Source organism: Salvelinus sp. IW2-2015, linkage group LG30 (genome assembly GCF_002910315.2).
Source record: "Salvelinus sp. IW2-2015 linkage group LG30, ASM291031v2, whole genome shotgun sequence".
Lineage (NCBI taxonomy): Eukaryota > Metazoa > Chordata > Actinopteri > Salmoniformes > Salmonidae > Salvelinus > Salvelinus sp. IW2-2015.
In genome coordinates, this window is record NC_036869.1 from 22,794,616 (window position 1) to 22,810,982 (window position 16,367).

A 16,367-nucleotide genomic window follows, 5' to 3' on the forward strand; every position below is an offset into this window, starting at 1 on the left:
CATGTCCCTCCCTTGGTCTCTCCTCACACACCCTGGGCACACTGGGCAGGAGGCCAACAAGTTTCTCCTTTGTTTCTTACTGATATGACCATTATTTAACAATTGTGTTTTTGTGATCAAGTGTTTGCTTTCTGGGTAGAGCACTCAAGCGATTGCATTGGGCAACATACCGTAATTAAAAAATATATAAGAGTGATTGAATTTGTATGAGAGGATCCAAAAGAATCCTCAAAAACGTGTTCAGTCGATCTGTGTTTGAGTGTGTGCTCGCGTATGTTATGTTATATGGAAATGCATGTATTGTCTGAAGTTGGAACAAGGAAAAACAATTAGTGTAACAGCACATTATCCGTGACAGTATGCCTGTTGCTCACTGAGTCATGTGACATGTTCCCTCACCAAGCCTGCTGGCATCACCACACCCTTTCCTCCGCAAATGTTAAAAAARATATCTTACTCCTAGTCCTAACATCTACAGTAGGCTCTTTCTTACAATTGTTTAAAAAAATAATTTTAAGCCAGCTGCAACTCCAGAAAAAACACTTTTGGAGGACGAATTCTCATCYAAAATTACATTATAATCAAAAGCTCTACCTCTCCAATCCTTTCCATAGTCCTATTTATCCTTCTCTCTTGTATAACTCCTGGGATCTCTTCTGCTGCAGTGACTGATCAGAATARAGATTAGCATTGTTGTTCACTCCCAAATGCCCTTTGCTATAATGACAACAGTTGAGAAACATGTCAGAGACTCTGGGATCTGTGGGCAAAACAAAGACTGCAGTCAGGGTTTGAAGTAATGACTGATGAAAGCATTTCATAACTGTTGCCCTCTGAAGAGGAGACACAAACGCCCCTTAAAGCCACACACAGTCTTTCCTGCTCAAAGTCACCGACCACGCAAATGCACATAGTATCACAAACAATATTGACTCAATCACAGAATATCTTGCAACAGGATAGGGAAACAATGATTCAAGATAAACTCAAGCAGTACTTTTCAAAAGTAACCAATATTTGCTTTTCCAGTTACACTGGTGGGAGTCAGTGTTCACTAATTCGCTAACTGTTTTGTCTTTTGCTGACAAAGATTAAAATGAGAGACTGACATATCATGAGCACAATTTAGAGATGCTTGCACAGACTGGAAGACCAGACTTCCGACTGGGCACACAACTTCATTTCATTGTGGATAATTGGGTMATATTTGATTGAGACCTTGTTCAAAGGTTACAATCTACTGTATAGTCACCCACTAAAAAGTGAGTTGAATTTCCAATGTGTTATCACTATGCTTTCAATCAACTAAAAGAACATCCAAATTTTAATGGAAAGACAATGTCTGAATTTTGGTCCAGTGGTCACTCAAATGGTTGGTTAAAACCTTGGACGGGAGGTCTAGAGGTAGCTGTAGATAGATCAATTCTCCAATAGKAGGTGCTGCCCAGCCTGTMGTTTTTTCTTCTTCATAATAGTGGATATAACATTGAACATTTGATGTTGTTCTAAATATAACACGTAAACATATTTTATTCAAGGTTTGTCTGTGTTGAGATTTGGTTGTCATGATGACATAATCCTGTGGTTGAAATTTCACAACCACCCCCCATTTTTTATTTTTTTATAAATGCTTTAAATTAATGACTTTTCAAAGCCTTTGTATTTTCCAACGTCACAATTCGTTGACAAATTACATTGAAACAACGTTATGCACCAGTTTGTGCCAAGTGTGTTGCCATGAAAACAAGCAAAAAAACAGAATAGCAACCTTGCATTGCAGAAGCAAAGCCAATAACGGAAATAATTGTGTTTCTCTTAGTGCTGGAGGAAAATCGTTTCTGTTCAGACAACTTCAGACAGTGATCTGTTCTAGCATGTCGACCCAGGTTGAATTGGCTTGCACATAGCCTATTGCAGGGCGGAAAATACATTGAATTTACGTCTGTGCTCAGTGGGTCGGCCCTCTTGATGGAATTTATATCGCCAACGTTCACGAACGTTTAGCAACTGAACGTTGCCCAGACACTTCTATGTTGAATAGGATAACGGTGACGCGTCTGTGAAAATGGGTGGGAAATTATAAATGGCGAGTTGGTGACGAATTTGGCTATTTGATCACATTAGCTAACTGTCCATAGAGGCACGGAAAAAAACTTGTCGACACTGATCTTTTTAAAAATATTTTCCAAGATGAACAGAATTCTTCTCAGCWTTTTCGCAGTTGGCCTGTGTTTTGCAGTTGGTAAGATAAAATAGTTTGTCAACTGTATTTGTTTGCTTATTTCAGTCGTTGTTTAGTTAGCCTATAATTTTGATAGCCAAAACAAAATGTTTGATACCATTGTAATGAATTGGGTAGTCAAAATGATGTTCGTTTTTTCATCATTCGAATACTATGTATACTTTCAATTTATTGCAAAGAGGCATTATAGTTTATCATATAAATAGGCAAGCTTTACATCCGAATACAATCAATTAGAACATGTGGACGTCTTAAATCCGTGTTTCTGATCTTTGCCCAATTATTGGCAAAAGAACTGGTCTGATTGGTCAAAATACCAATTATTAGTATTTTTTTTTTAAATATATCAAATGGGCTGCCTGTGTAAACGCAGCCTAGTGTTTGTAGTTGAAGGTTCAGATTCTCCCATACGCGGGTTACAATAAAAATCATGACCATAGACCGTTTACAGGGTAAGGAAACCAGTTTGGGGGAACTGATTTGGGGGAACTGGCCCCTTTATGAGCGAATGGTTCAGAATATTCAACTGTAAAGACTAAATAAACAATTTCTTGCCATTATGTATGACCCTTAGTTTATATAACTTAGTCCCGCTAAACAAGTCTTTGTCCCCATCTCCGGTTTCAAACCACACCCTTACTATATGATTTTCTGCAGTTGTCGACCTTGATTGAGTTCTTCCTGAATTGTGAATATGTATTCCTCATRACCTTTACCAAATATTTTCGGGAACATTTTAGTGAAACTAAGACCTGAGAAAMTGTAGTTATGCTGACTTCCCCCTTTGGCCCTTAACTTGCAGAGTATCTGTCATTCTGAGAGAAGTGCTCTAGGGCAGTGGTTCCCCAACTTTTTATAGTCCCATACAGCTTCAAACATTCAACCAGTCAACCTCCAGCTGCGTACCCCCTCTAGCACCAGGGTCAGCGCACTCTCAAATGTTGTTTTTTGCCATTATTGTAAGCCTGCCACACACACACTATATGATACATTTATTAAACATAAGAATGAGTGAGTTTGTCACAACCCGGCTTGTGGGAAGTGACAAAGAGCTCTTATAGGACCAGGGCACAAATAATAATATATACTTTTGCTCCTTATTTAACCATCTTACATATAAAACCTTATTTGTTCATTGTGAATAATTCACCACAGGTTATTGAGAAGGGTGTGCTTGAAAGGATGCACATAACTCTGCAATTTTGGGTTGTATTGGAGAGAGTCTGTCTTAMATCATTTCCCACACAGTCTGTGCCTGTATTTAGTTTTCATGCTAGTGAGGGCCGAGAATCCACTCTCACATAGGTACGTGGTTGCAAAGGGCATCAGTGTCTTAACAGTGCGATTTGCCAAGGCAGGATATTCTGAGCGCAGCCCAATCCAGAAATCTGGCAGTGGCTTCCAATTTAAATAAAAATTTCACAGAACCGCTTGTTGCAATTTCGATGAGGTTCTCTTGTTCAGATATCRGTAAGTGGACTGGAGGCAGGGCATGAAATGGGATAACGAATCYAGTTTGTGTCATCCGTTTCGGGAAAGTACCTGCGTAATTGCGMACCTAACTCACTCAGGTGCTTCGCTATATCACATTTGACATTGTCCGTAAGATCGAGTTCATTTTCACACAAAAAATCAAACGATGGAAATACCTGTGTGTTGTCCCTGTTAATGCAGATGGAGTAGAGCTCCAACTTCTTAATCATAGCCTCAATTTTGTCCCGCACATTGAATATAGTTGCGGAGAGTCCCTGTAATCCTAGATTCAGATCATGATATGTAGCGCTGCCCATATCATTGCATAGTGCAGGAAATACACGAGAGTTCAGGAACCTCGCTTTAACAGAGTTAACCATTTTCACTGTAGTGTCCAAAATGTCTTTCAAGCTGTCAGGCATTTCCTTGGCAGCAAGAGCCTCTCGGTGGATGCTGCAGTGTACCCAAGCGGCGTCGGGAGCAACTGCTTGCGCTATCACTCCACTATGTSTCCCTGTCATGGCTTTTGCACCATCAGTACAGATACCAACAGATCTTGATCAAAGTCCATTTGATGACACAAAGCTGTCCAGTACTTTAAAAATATCCTCTCCTGTTGTCCTGGTTTCCAGTGGTTTGCAGAAGAGGATGTTTTACTTAATTGACCCCACATAAACGTATTGGACATATACCAGGAGTTGTGCCAAGCCCGCCACGTCTGTTGACTCATCCAGCTGTAACWCATAGAATTCACTGGCTTGCATGCGAAGCAGTAATTGTTTCAAAACATCTCCTGCCGTGTCACTGATGCGTCGTGAAAGTGTTTGATGAAGACATTGTCTGTATAGTTTTTTGGGCCTTTTCCCCTAGCATTGTCCCAGCCATATCTGTGACCGCAGGAAGAATTAAGTCCTCCACAATTAGTACGGGGCTTGCCTGTCCTAACCACTAGGTAGGTCACCATATAAGACGCTTCTAGCCACTTCTTATTAATGGTCTCTGTTGCTTTTATACATGTATTACTACTCGAAAGTCGTCTTAATTCTCGCTCAAAAAACTCTGGCTTATTTTTCAAATTGGCATGTTTTGTTTCTAAATGTCTGCGCAAGAGTGAAGGCTTCATCGAGTTGTGAGGTAGTACTTTTGCACGTATAACACACTGTGGCTGAGGAAAGGCACTACTCCCAATATAAGTGAACCCAAAATCAATGTAGTTCTCATCATATTTGCGCCTCTTCGACGGTCCAACGTCCCTGTCTGTTGTTCGGTGCTTTCCCTGGTAAGGGGGCAGTAGCTCTTCGGCTGCATCAGACACAACTGTTAGTGTCCATGCTAGCTGGGCAAACAACAAATGTAGAATTACTAATGTTAACATTGGATGTGCTCGTAGAAGCAGGACAACTTGTGTCGTCGACAGGTGCAGGTGTAGTACTGCTGGTAGTAGCAGTACTACCAGTAGAGCTGGTATGTGTCTCTATGGATGTGGGCCTTACTTTTTTTAACCATTTATCTATTTTCAAGCAAACAGAATGAGCAGCAGCTACGTTTGGCTACATACGGTCCCACGAGAGAGTAATAGTTAATGTGATTGGATGTTAATTTTTTGACTAGGCTACCTATATTTTACTTTGTGGCGTTATTTCGCTGAACACTAGATGGTTTAATTTTATTTTTGGCAGTGAAACGAGGCTACTCGGGCGAGAAAACAACCTCACCCAAATCTATAGCCCGGTTGGAAAATATAAGTGGACTGTTTGAAAATGTATTTTTGTTTTTTATTAAGAATTATATATTTTAAATGTGAATCACRTTTTTATTTGGYGTACCCCCGACAGCATTGCGYRTACCCCAGTTTGKGAATACATGCTCTAGGGTGTATTCACTAGGAGCCAAAAGGAATGAAATGGGGAGGGGCCTACCTCAGTTTGGAATAAACGGTTTCCATTGCCAAACATTTTGTAACTGTTTGCTACGGTCTTTGTCTAATGAATACACCCCTGGTGTCACAGGTTTGATTCACGGCCAGTTACATTGATGCCGTGACCCTGATCACTTAGYTGATGTGTAGGCTAATAAGCCTCTTAGTATACTGTGTGGCCAAAGGGAGCAGGCCAAAGGGAGATGTCTGTAGCTCAGTTAGATTGAGTTCAACGTTGCAACTTCGTGTTAATGTTGTGACAGCGACATTAAGAAAGCAGTTCGTTAAGGTTAGGTGTTTGGTCCTAAGCCTTGTGGGTGGAAGGTATTGGCAATTACAGGAAGTCATATTAGTTTAAACCTTTCAGGGACAGTATGGAGTAAAACTAGTATATATTACTGACTACCCTCAAGGTAAAACGTGTTTGCTCAATTAGGGTTGTGAAGACTGGCTCTAGATCTGATTTGACAACTGCAGTAACGCAGGTCACGCGATTGATGGCATTTTGTAATTGTCAAATATACCTTTTTGATCTGATTTATTAGCATCCCTATTGAATACTTCCGATCCAGGCTCTTGGTTAGGACACACCATGGCAGTCTGTCTTCTATCAGGCAACATTGCCATCATGTGGACAACTTTGGTTTTAATGTTAGAAATCTGTATCAAGACTTGATTTGCTTATCAATATCCCAACACAAATGCCTTACTTTGAAGAGGATTCATTGAAATACATTTTGACCAATGTTTGGTGTTTTGGAATCCCAGTTATGGTATCCATGGTTCCCATCATCATGGGGTCTCATAATGAACTGATAAACTCATTTGACGTAGTTGCAGTGAGTGAACTGTAGAGTGCAACAGTAGTCTGATTTGAACTGTGGTACTTGGCACTGTGGTTTGTGGTTATGGGCCCTGATCTGAAACCAGTTGAACAGAGTAACTCGATCTGCTCTCCTATTTGGCCAAATACACAATACAGTATTGGTTCTTTCATTAAATACACAATACCCAACCTCTTTGTTAATGTTACTGTTCCTTCCAATTCCGCCACCAGTATGTACCCAGTGTAAAAACTCCTTACAGGACATAAAAACGACACCAGACAATATACAAAAACATACACTGAGTGTACAAACCATTAGAAACACCTGCTCTTTCCATCACATAGACTGACCAGTTGAAATCTTTGATCCCTTGTTGAGGTCACTTGTTAAATCTACTTCAATGATGAAGGGCAGGGAACAGGTTAAAGAAGGATTTTTAAGACAAAATATTGAAGTGCCTTTGAACAGGGTATGGTAGTAGGTGCCAGGAGCACTGGTTTGAGTGTCAAAAACCGCAATACTGCTGGGTTTTTCACGCTCAAAAGTTTCCCGTGTGTATCAACAATGGTCCACCACCCAAAGGACATCCTGCCAACTTGACACAACTCTGGGAAGCGTTGGAGTCAACATGGGCCAGCATCCCTGCGGAACACTTTCGACACCTTGTAGAGTCCATGCCCCAATGATTTGAGGCTGTTCTGAGGGCAAAAGGGTATGCACCTCAATACTAGGAAGGTGTTCCTAATATTTTATATGCTCAGTGTGTATATATGCCTAGGAACTGACTGTACAGGGGACAATACAACTGATGATCGTCAGTCAGTCCCCCCCCCCCCCCCCCTGCTAGTCCATGCATGACATGCATACTGCATAAACCTACAAGGAGTTTTCTTTTTGGTGGGGGAATTTAAAGGATACTTGAATGTTGCAAGAGGCCAGCGAAATTCCCCATGACTACAATGTCCTCAAATAGTTGTCTCTTGTGTGTAATTATGTCGGCATCACACTTTGTCCATGTAATAATAATTCCCCTTATGTGGTACATATAACACAAACCATATGGTTTATAATGATCATCAAAAAGCACTAAAACAAAACATTTTGATAGTCCTAGGCCACATGATCATTATCTTGTAGTTGTACGAGCAGCTGTTTATTCATACTCAATGGGCACCGTGTCCTCAGTCCTCTTAAAGGTAACAATAATGACAGATGGTGGAGACCAATTGTGAACATCATCCCCGTGCTCCCTATTACCCAATCAAGGCTTGTGCGCTCATCCTTAACTTAACCCCTCATTGCGTCTGTAAATTACCTGTTGTGGCTAGAATACAGCCAAGTGTGTAAGCCAAGAGGCAGCTTTGTTTGCGAAACCTGACTGTTACCTGTGTTTCACCTGTATGAGTGTGTGTATGTGAGGCGGTGACAGTTTGGTGGTGTGACATGAGTGAAAGGAACCGATTTGACAGGATTTCTGAAGGGGGTAAAGGCGCGGCCCAAGGCGCGGCTCCAGGCAGAGGCTGACAGAGAAATGTGCATCATGTCATGCATGACTCATTTACGTGATGTTGGTCTGTATGTAGGGGAAGAGGCATTCTGATTGAGAACATTTGATTGTTTTCACTCTAAGGGCTGGTTTCCCAGACAGATTTAAACCCATTCCTGAACTAAAAAGTATGGTCAATAGAGAATGTCTATTAAAATAGCTTTTTAAAACGTAATCTGTCTATCGGAAACCGCCACTTAGACAGCATTTACACAGGCAGCCCAATTCAGATTTTTGGACCAATTATTGTCAAAAGAGCTGATCTGATTAGTCTAAAGACCAATAGGTGGGAAAATATCCGAATTTGGCTGCCTGTGTAAACGCAGCCTCAATACATTTTTGTGAAAGCATTCTTGAGTGGGAGGGTTTTTGACAAGTGGAAGTTTACTTGTGCGCCGACATGTCTTACTCATCTGCGTTCTCTCTCAAGGATGTATTTGTCCTTCCCGGAAGGACACCTTATTTGATATTTGAACCTAAAGAATGGAATTCAAACATTGATTGAATGATCAGATCACTTGGCAATCACTTTTTCGGGATCTTTAGTCCACCAGACAAAAGTTCAGACCACATTCTGCGCATGTGTATATATTTTCTACTTTATACGTAGAGAGCAGGGTACTCAGGTAAACGATGCTCGTTAAATAAAGTTAGATCAAAGCCGAATCGATGTCTGCAAGATCACATAATGATGGTCTTTGATATAAGTGGACACCCAAGCTGACAAAGAGATTCTGTTGCGTCCCTCTTTACATGTGATCAAACAGCTGAGTCATTTGGTTGGATTGTGGGGATGCACTCAATGTACACAGAACAAAAATACGCAACATGCAACAATTTAATTGATTATACTGAGTTGCAGTTCATATGAGGAAATCAGTCAATTGAAATAAATGTATTCGGCCCTAATCTATGGATTTCACATGACTGGGAATACAGATATGCATCCACTGGAAAAATGGGACTCACGATGGACTCAGGATCTCGTCACAATATTTTTGTGCATTCAAATTGCCATCGATAAAATACAATTTTGTTCGTTGTCCATAGCTTATGCCTGCCCATACCATAAYCCCACTGCCACCACAATGTGGTCTGCGGTTGTGAGGCTGGTTGGACGTAATGTCAAATTCTCTAAAACAATGTTGGAGCCGGCTTATGGTAGAGAAAAATTAACATTCAATTATCAGGCAACAGCTCTGGTGGACATGCCAATTGCACAAAACTTGTGACATTGTGCTGTGTGACAAAACTGCACATTTTAGAGGGGCCTTTTATTGTCCCCAGCACAAGGTGCACCTGTGTAATGATCATGCTGTTTAATCAGCTTCTTGATATGGCACACCTGTCACGTGGAAGGATTATCTTGGAAAAGGATAAATGCTCACTAACAGGGATGTAAACTAATTTGTGCACAAATTTGAGAGAAATAGATTTTTGTGCGTATGGAATGTTGCTCTGATCTTTTATTTAATCTCATGAAGCATGGGACCAACACTTTACATGTTGCGTTTATATTTTTGTTCAGTGTATGTTTTGTTTTGTTTGTTTGGAACAGGAGTGGCATTTTCTTTGTAACCCGAGTCTCTTGTGAACTCCTTTTTCATGGGGTGTGACCGAAACCAGTGTTTGGGAGGGGAAAGGGGTGGGGGGGGTCAGGCGTTGGCATGGCATTTTTACAACCTTACTAAGCAGCTCAATGTTCCTTGGCTCAATCACAAATTTCTTAGATTATTTGTTGTTTTGTCAACCAGACATTCATAACTGAAGGCCACGCCATGTTTTCCCTCTTTTAAAAATGAAGTTGGTACCTAAATGTGACCAAATATGCGTCGCTCATTTAAAATGGCAGCTCTGCTGTTCTGTAGAATCGTCCCATGACGACGTCTTTACCACTTGAATGGCATGAATGCAAATGGACTGAGTAACTTTACTCAAACAAGGAACAAACAAAATGGTGTATTTACTGTATGTGTCAATGTGTGCACGTCACCTACAAACGTAGGCCTTTCCATGATGGATCCAGTCATGAGATGAGTTTGTCACACATGACTTCATGGACAGGTATTTAACTCCTTTAGGTACTGCATGTCTGTAGTGTTATTTACATAAGAAGTCAGAACTTGCTCAGGGACTTTCCGTCTTGCAACTAATTGGTTGAATTTATGGGTCTCACTGTCATTTGGTTAATTCCGTAGTTTATGGCGGACCATTCCTCCTCCACCCCCTAAAAGCACCAAACTACTCATTATAAAGCGCATAAGAATTATGGGGTCAAAGGGTAGTTCCCTGACCCAATTGGTTCTCTGTCTGGAGTGGCACTTACAAAATGGCTGCTTCCTAGTATGTCCCTATCAAGAGCTAAGGAGGGCTACACTCAAAGCATTCGCCCTGTGTTTTGAGAAGTGGACAAATTGTCAAACAACTATGCCCTTCTATGAACTAACATCATAATGACTTGCGCAGGTTGGGCTTTTCATCCACTGAAGTACAGTCAGCAAAACCGGGGAGTGTCAACAGCTAAACCATTTTTTGGCTCATCCCATGTTTAGAGACAAACAGTCCCAATGACGTAGGATTGCATCAACAAGCGGTCAAGGGAGTTATCTACAAGAATGTTTACTTGAACATGAGAATTTGTACAATGGCATATGGTAATTTATTGCTTTTTTTTCATTTTTTTTTCATCTCTGTTATCCCAGGCCAGGCTCTGAAGTGCTACAAATGTAACTTGGGCTTATTGGACTTGTGCTACACCACCGAAGTCAACTGCATTGATGGGGAGAATTGTTTCAGCGGCGTGGGAAAGGCAGGTAAGGACCCAAGACCAAAGGACCCAAGGCCTGGCCGACACCAGTCATGGGTGGCTCATATGTGTCTTATATTTACATTATAATAATTTAGCAGACGCTTTATCCAGAGCGACTTAGTCAGTGCATTCAACTAAGGTACTGTAGATAAACAACCACATATTGCAGTCATTGCAAGTAAGAACTTTCCTCAAAGCCGCTATCAGCAAAATCAGTGTTGGTAAGAAAAGACAAGTTCAAATGTAAGGATATTTGTTTATTTACTTATTTTTTTGGCTAGTCTGTTTTTACACCCCATAGTGCCTCTGTCCTCTTCAGAAGCAAACAAGGAAGGAAGACAAACCTGCAAATATTCCTTTTGCAGATGCTTAAATGTCACTTTCCAGCATTCTGTCTTGCGGCAAAAGTTAATGAACAACTTGCGTTTCATAGTTTGTCAATTTAAGAGGCCTTACTGTATGTGCCGTAAGTAATTACGTTTTTTCTGTGTTCCTTTTCATCCACAGGTAACTTTGTGGACATCAAGACGAAAGGCTGCCTGAAAGTGGATGAATGCAACAAGACGACCACAACCGATTTCCCTACCAGCTCCAACCACACAGTGTACAACATATTCAAGGCCTGCTGTGACAAGGACCTGTGTAACGATGCCCCGGGCCTGCCCCGAATGAGCATCCTGCCCCTGGCCCTCGCCACCCTGACCACTGCCTTCATGACCAAAGTCCTGGTGTAAGGGGGTGTGAAGCCCTCTGTGTGGCCTACACACATACATATGCAGAGGTTGATATACATGTAGGCTGATGATTCACACACCCACACGCACTCATCAAACATTAGCAGCAATCGGTCCGTGTGTATAAGAACTGCATTACGTTTGTATAATTTAGGCCAAGGAGGAAACATCTGTTAAAGTGTACCATATACCAGCTAAACTTCTAAATTATTTCTATTAAAGAATTTGATTTGTCCTTCATGCCTCTGGAAATCTCTCAATTTGTTTTATGGCTCACTCTGGAAATGCAGTTGTTCAAACAGACTAGCTTACACAGACCCTTATTCAGTTGCACCTATGGAAAGCATTGAATTAAACCTTGTTTGTATGGAATGCTCACATACGATTGGCAAGTTTCTATTAACATAATTGAGCAGATGTCTTCAGACACTTTAGTAAGATGGAGATCGTCCAGTCAGCATTATATAACCAATGACTGTTCATACTGACAGACAATTCATTAATCTTCAATAGGGAGCTCGGCTAACAAATACTATTTTCTATCTCTGGTGTTGGTTACGAATACTTATTTCTAACCACTATTTCAAATTGATGTTCACTGTTAATTCTCCCATTATCCAGCCCCACTTGGTGTTGGGGAGCTCCACTGATCACTCAGTTTACAATGAATAATGCAGTTGCTGTGTGACCTCATATGTTGCCCCCATTCTTGAGCTACATGATGACCTAGACCATTGGCGGGCAACTCCAGTCCTCGAGGGCCTGATTGGTGAGACACTTTTTCCCCATCCCTAGCAAACACAGCTGATTAAATAAAATTGAATTCTAAACTGAAGATCATGATTAGGTGATTATTGGAGTCAGGTGTGTTAGCTGGGGCAAAACTGTGACACTATTCAGGCCCTCGAGGACTGGAATTGCCCAACCCTGACCTAGACCAGTTCTAAACAACTGGGAACTCTGGGGGGGAAAAAACTAGCTCCGACTGAGGAAAAATCTATTTGAACGATCATCCAAATCGGAATTCCGACTCGGGCCTCTTTCTAGAGCTCAGACTTTCTGACCCGAAGATCACTGATGTCATGATTTGACCTGGTATTTTTCAGTTTTGAACAAGGCATCTGTTTCTAGAAAGGGCAAACAACAATGTGGTTCAACTTGTGTTGACTAGGAATTGAATTGAATTCCTTTTTGCCTAAAGTAATTATTGTATTTATCTGGCAAGATTAGAATGTATACTGAACAAAAATGTAAACGCAACATGTAAAGTGTTGGTGAAATAAAAGATCCTAGAAATATTCCATACGCACAAAGACCTTATTTCTCAATGTTGTGCACAAATTTGTGTACATCGCTAGTGAGCATTTTTTTTCCTTTGCCAAAATAATCCATCCACCTGAGAGGTGGAAGCTGATTAAACTGCATAATCATTACACAGGTGCACCTTGTGCTGGGAACAGAAGGCCACTAAAATGTGCAGTTTTGTCACGCAACACAATGCCACAGATGTCTCAAGTTTTGAAGGAGCATGCAATTGGCATGGTGACTGCAGGAATGTCCATCAGAACTATTGCCAGAGAATGTAATGTTAATTTCTCTAGCATAAGCCATCTCCAACATTGTTTTAGAGAATTTGGCTTTACCAGCGGGATTGTCTGAGACCAGCAACCTGGACAGCTGATGACACTGGAATATTTCTGTCTGTAATAAAACCCTTTTGTGGGGGAAAAACTCATTCTGATTGGCTGGGCCTGGCTTTCAAGTGGTTAGGCCTRTGCCCAGTCATGTGAAACCCATAGATTAGGGCCTAATTCATTTATTTCTATTGACTGATTTCCTTATATGAACTGTAAATCAGTATATTTTTTGAAATTGTAGCTTGTTGTGTTTATTTTGTTCAGTATAGAGTTAAATAAAGCTTTTAAGTGCTATTTGTTTGTGTTATTGTTATTGGGATTCTTTTTTTAGGTTCATTGGAGATTTGTCTGTGGTATTTCCTTGTTTGGGAAGAACTGTGTACTAATTTAATGTTAGCCGTGTACTAACGGGAAATGGGTTGACTGATTTATGTATATCTGATCACTTTTTTTGCTTGTAAAACCTTTTTTAAGCTGGAAATGTGTATACTCTGTGGCTGCAAAATAAGTTGCAAGAATTCAATACATGTTTAAAGCTTCTACAAAATCCCCTGTCTTCTGAATGCTTTGCTATTGTCTATTGGTGTCATAACATTTTTTCCACTCCCAAACAAACCATTTTTCAATTTGTGGCTGAGCAGGACATACAGGTTTCCTTCTTCCCCTCCAGTGTCCACTCATACCAATTCAAAAGCTGGTGAAAACATTGTCAAAATATTTCTATTGTCACATGCCTCATATTTTCTATAATATGCCTGTGTGTTCAGTAGTCAAGTACAAGCAGTATTTGCTAATAACCCAGTATTAGTATTGCTAATAGCCCATCCACAACCGTCTGGGGCCTGCACCCTACCCTAACTCGCAAATAGGCGGATAGAAAATGTGCTTTAGGCTGCAGTAGGAGACAGCGGAATTATCTTTTGACAGGGGATGCAGATGAATTTTTTTTAAAGCGTAATTTAGATAAGCCGATTAAACTCAACTCCACAATTTACGATGAATGTTGAGCAGCGACTAGTGTAGGCAGACTGGTGCTCCAAAGTCACAAAAAATAAACAACATTGTTCTGTGTGATTGAGGGCTATTCTTTTGGAGCTGAAATCAGTCGTTTTTCATAACTTGATTGTATCCTTTGCAAAATACGATTGCAGTTTTGAAATTGCAGTAAAAGTGCAGTAACTGCAGTCAGTGTTGTAGTACTCGAGACCACATAGTGTCTCGGTGTCAGATACATGTGTACTTACATAGTGTCTCGGTGTCAGATACATTTGTACTTGGTCTTTACTCGGTCTCGGACAGTGAGGACTTAACATCTTCCTGAGACCAGCAGAGTAGAAAACAGAATTATGTAACTTCCATTTGGTCAGCGCATAAAACCGCTTCGCCAAATATTCTTGAAACATGAATACATTATCTTAACAGCCTTCATATAGACATGTTTGAGCAGTGGCGAACCTTCAGTGTGTTACCGGTTCCTCATTCTGAAAGGACAGYAACCCTAACCGCACACTCAAGTGAGAGAGCGCACTTTTTGTGAAACACAAAAGGGCCTGTGGTGTAGTGAAGGCTATAATGAGGTATAAGCAGTATGCCCACTTTTTTTGTTGGCAATGCATATACTCAGTGGCGACCGGTCATTCAAGGCAGGTGGGGCAGAGCGTAGGGGTTGGTAATGTTCTCTAGTTGCGCCGTTATTGGCTCAGTGTTCTGTCACTCTTGGGGACACTAGGTCACCGCTAAATCTACAGTTGAGCTCGAAAATTCAAGCACTTGGGTGCTGCCATGGAGTTACATTAGAAGTACCCATTCAAGAAGGCTCAAGGTCATTGGCCACAGATAAAATGAAGTCAAATCACGTTATATCTACAGTAACTGTGATTGGACTGATCATACTTTCAAAATCTTAGCTAGCAAGCTAGTAGTCATCATCATGAATCAAGTTGACAATCTACTGGCACATATTTTTCTATCCTTGTCATATAAAGAGAAATAATGAAGAGAAATTATAGATAAAACGTATCAGTGCTCATTGGCTATTGGACATAAACATTACACAACAAGTTGGAAATCGCAATTTCAGCAATGAGTGGTTTGGAAGGAATCAGTGGCTAACTGCAAACATGGCAAAGCAATCACTAGCCTGCTATTCAGAGGAGTGGGTGTGTGGTCCAAGTCTGGGTTTAAGGGTCTTTTTTCCAAGCTTAAAAGGATAAACATTCAAGATTGGCCAGGCTGTCAATCCAACATGACTTCTGCCACGCTCAAAATAACTGGAAACTCGGAACTGGAAAATCTCAGACTTCAGTGAGTTCAAGACAACTGGGAACTCAGAAAAAAATGCGCTCTGACTGGGAAAATAAGTTTTGAATGGTCATCCAACTCGGAATTTCAAGTCGGGAACTCAGGCCTCTTTCTGGAGCGCCAACCTGAAGATTACTGACATCATTATGATTCAACTTTGTTTTTTAGATTTCCCAGTTATCTTGAAAGCACCATAAATCCAGAGAATGACAGACTTTGATGACAAAATTTGCCCACAAAAGACTGCCGCGCCACATTCCTGTTCAAGTGAGCACAGCACAACAAGGTGAGTCCAAAAATGTCTTGTATGCTGCTGCATAAATTATGTAATATGCCAGGGAGACAGTATTACTTTCACAGCTAAAGTATACTTAGGTGTATGTTGTGTAGTAGCCCATGTGCCTCACCCTAATAATTTGGTCAATTTTCCCCTCATAACAGCCTACTGTTCTGACTTGGTGGTGCACATGTAGCCTGTTTTAGAGAAATGTCATCATCAAATATTGTAAAAGCTTTCATTGTCTGCTTATATGCCCCCTTTATTTATCCTACGGTTCTGACTTAATGTACAGGGAGAATACTGTAAGAACGGCCCATGTTTTGGATTCTGTTGATGTACATTTCAAAAGTGCTGAACAAATAGTTATATTGACTACGTCCGTCCTAGCTCGCTCATTAATGTCATAATTGAAATTATGGATTGCCTCTTATCTGCTCGTTGTCCCCTTATGCCATAGTTTGTACATCTCAATTGTCAGTAGAAACCACATTTGTTTTAGCAAGTCAGCCATATCAGCTGTTTTTTTAAGGCAGTAAATGAGGCTGAATTAACTGTTTCGCTGCCAGACAAGGCTCTGCTGAAAGCCAGGTGTAGCAGTGG

The 16,367-nt window shown here is 40.8% G+C and overlaps 1 protein-coding gene across 1 annotated transcript; it reads left to right on the top strand.

The window, feature by feature from the left end:
- Positions 1 to 1,968: 1,968 nt before the first annotated feature.
- spaca4l (sperm acrosome associated 4 like) lies at positions 1,969 to 11,789 on the top strand. The gene is made up of 3 exons (XM_023975363.2): positions 1,969 to 2,242; positions 10,709 to 10,819; positions 11,323 to 11,789. The coding sequence occupies exons 1-3, from the start codon at positions 2,191 to 2,193 to the stop codon at positions 11,547 to 11,549; spliced, it is 390 nt and encodes a 129-aa protein (XP_023831131.1). The 5' UTR covers positions 1,969 to 2,190; the 3' UTR covers positions 11,550 to 11,789.
- The last annotated feature ends 4,578 nt before the right edge of the window (positions 11,790 to 16,367 follow it).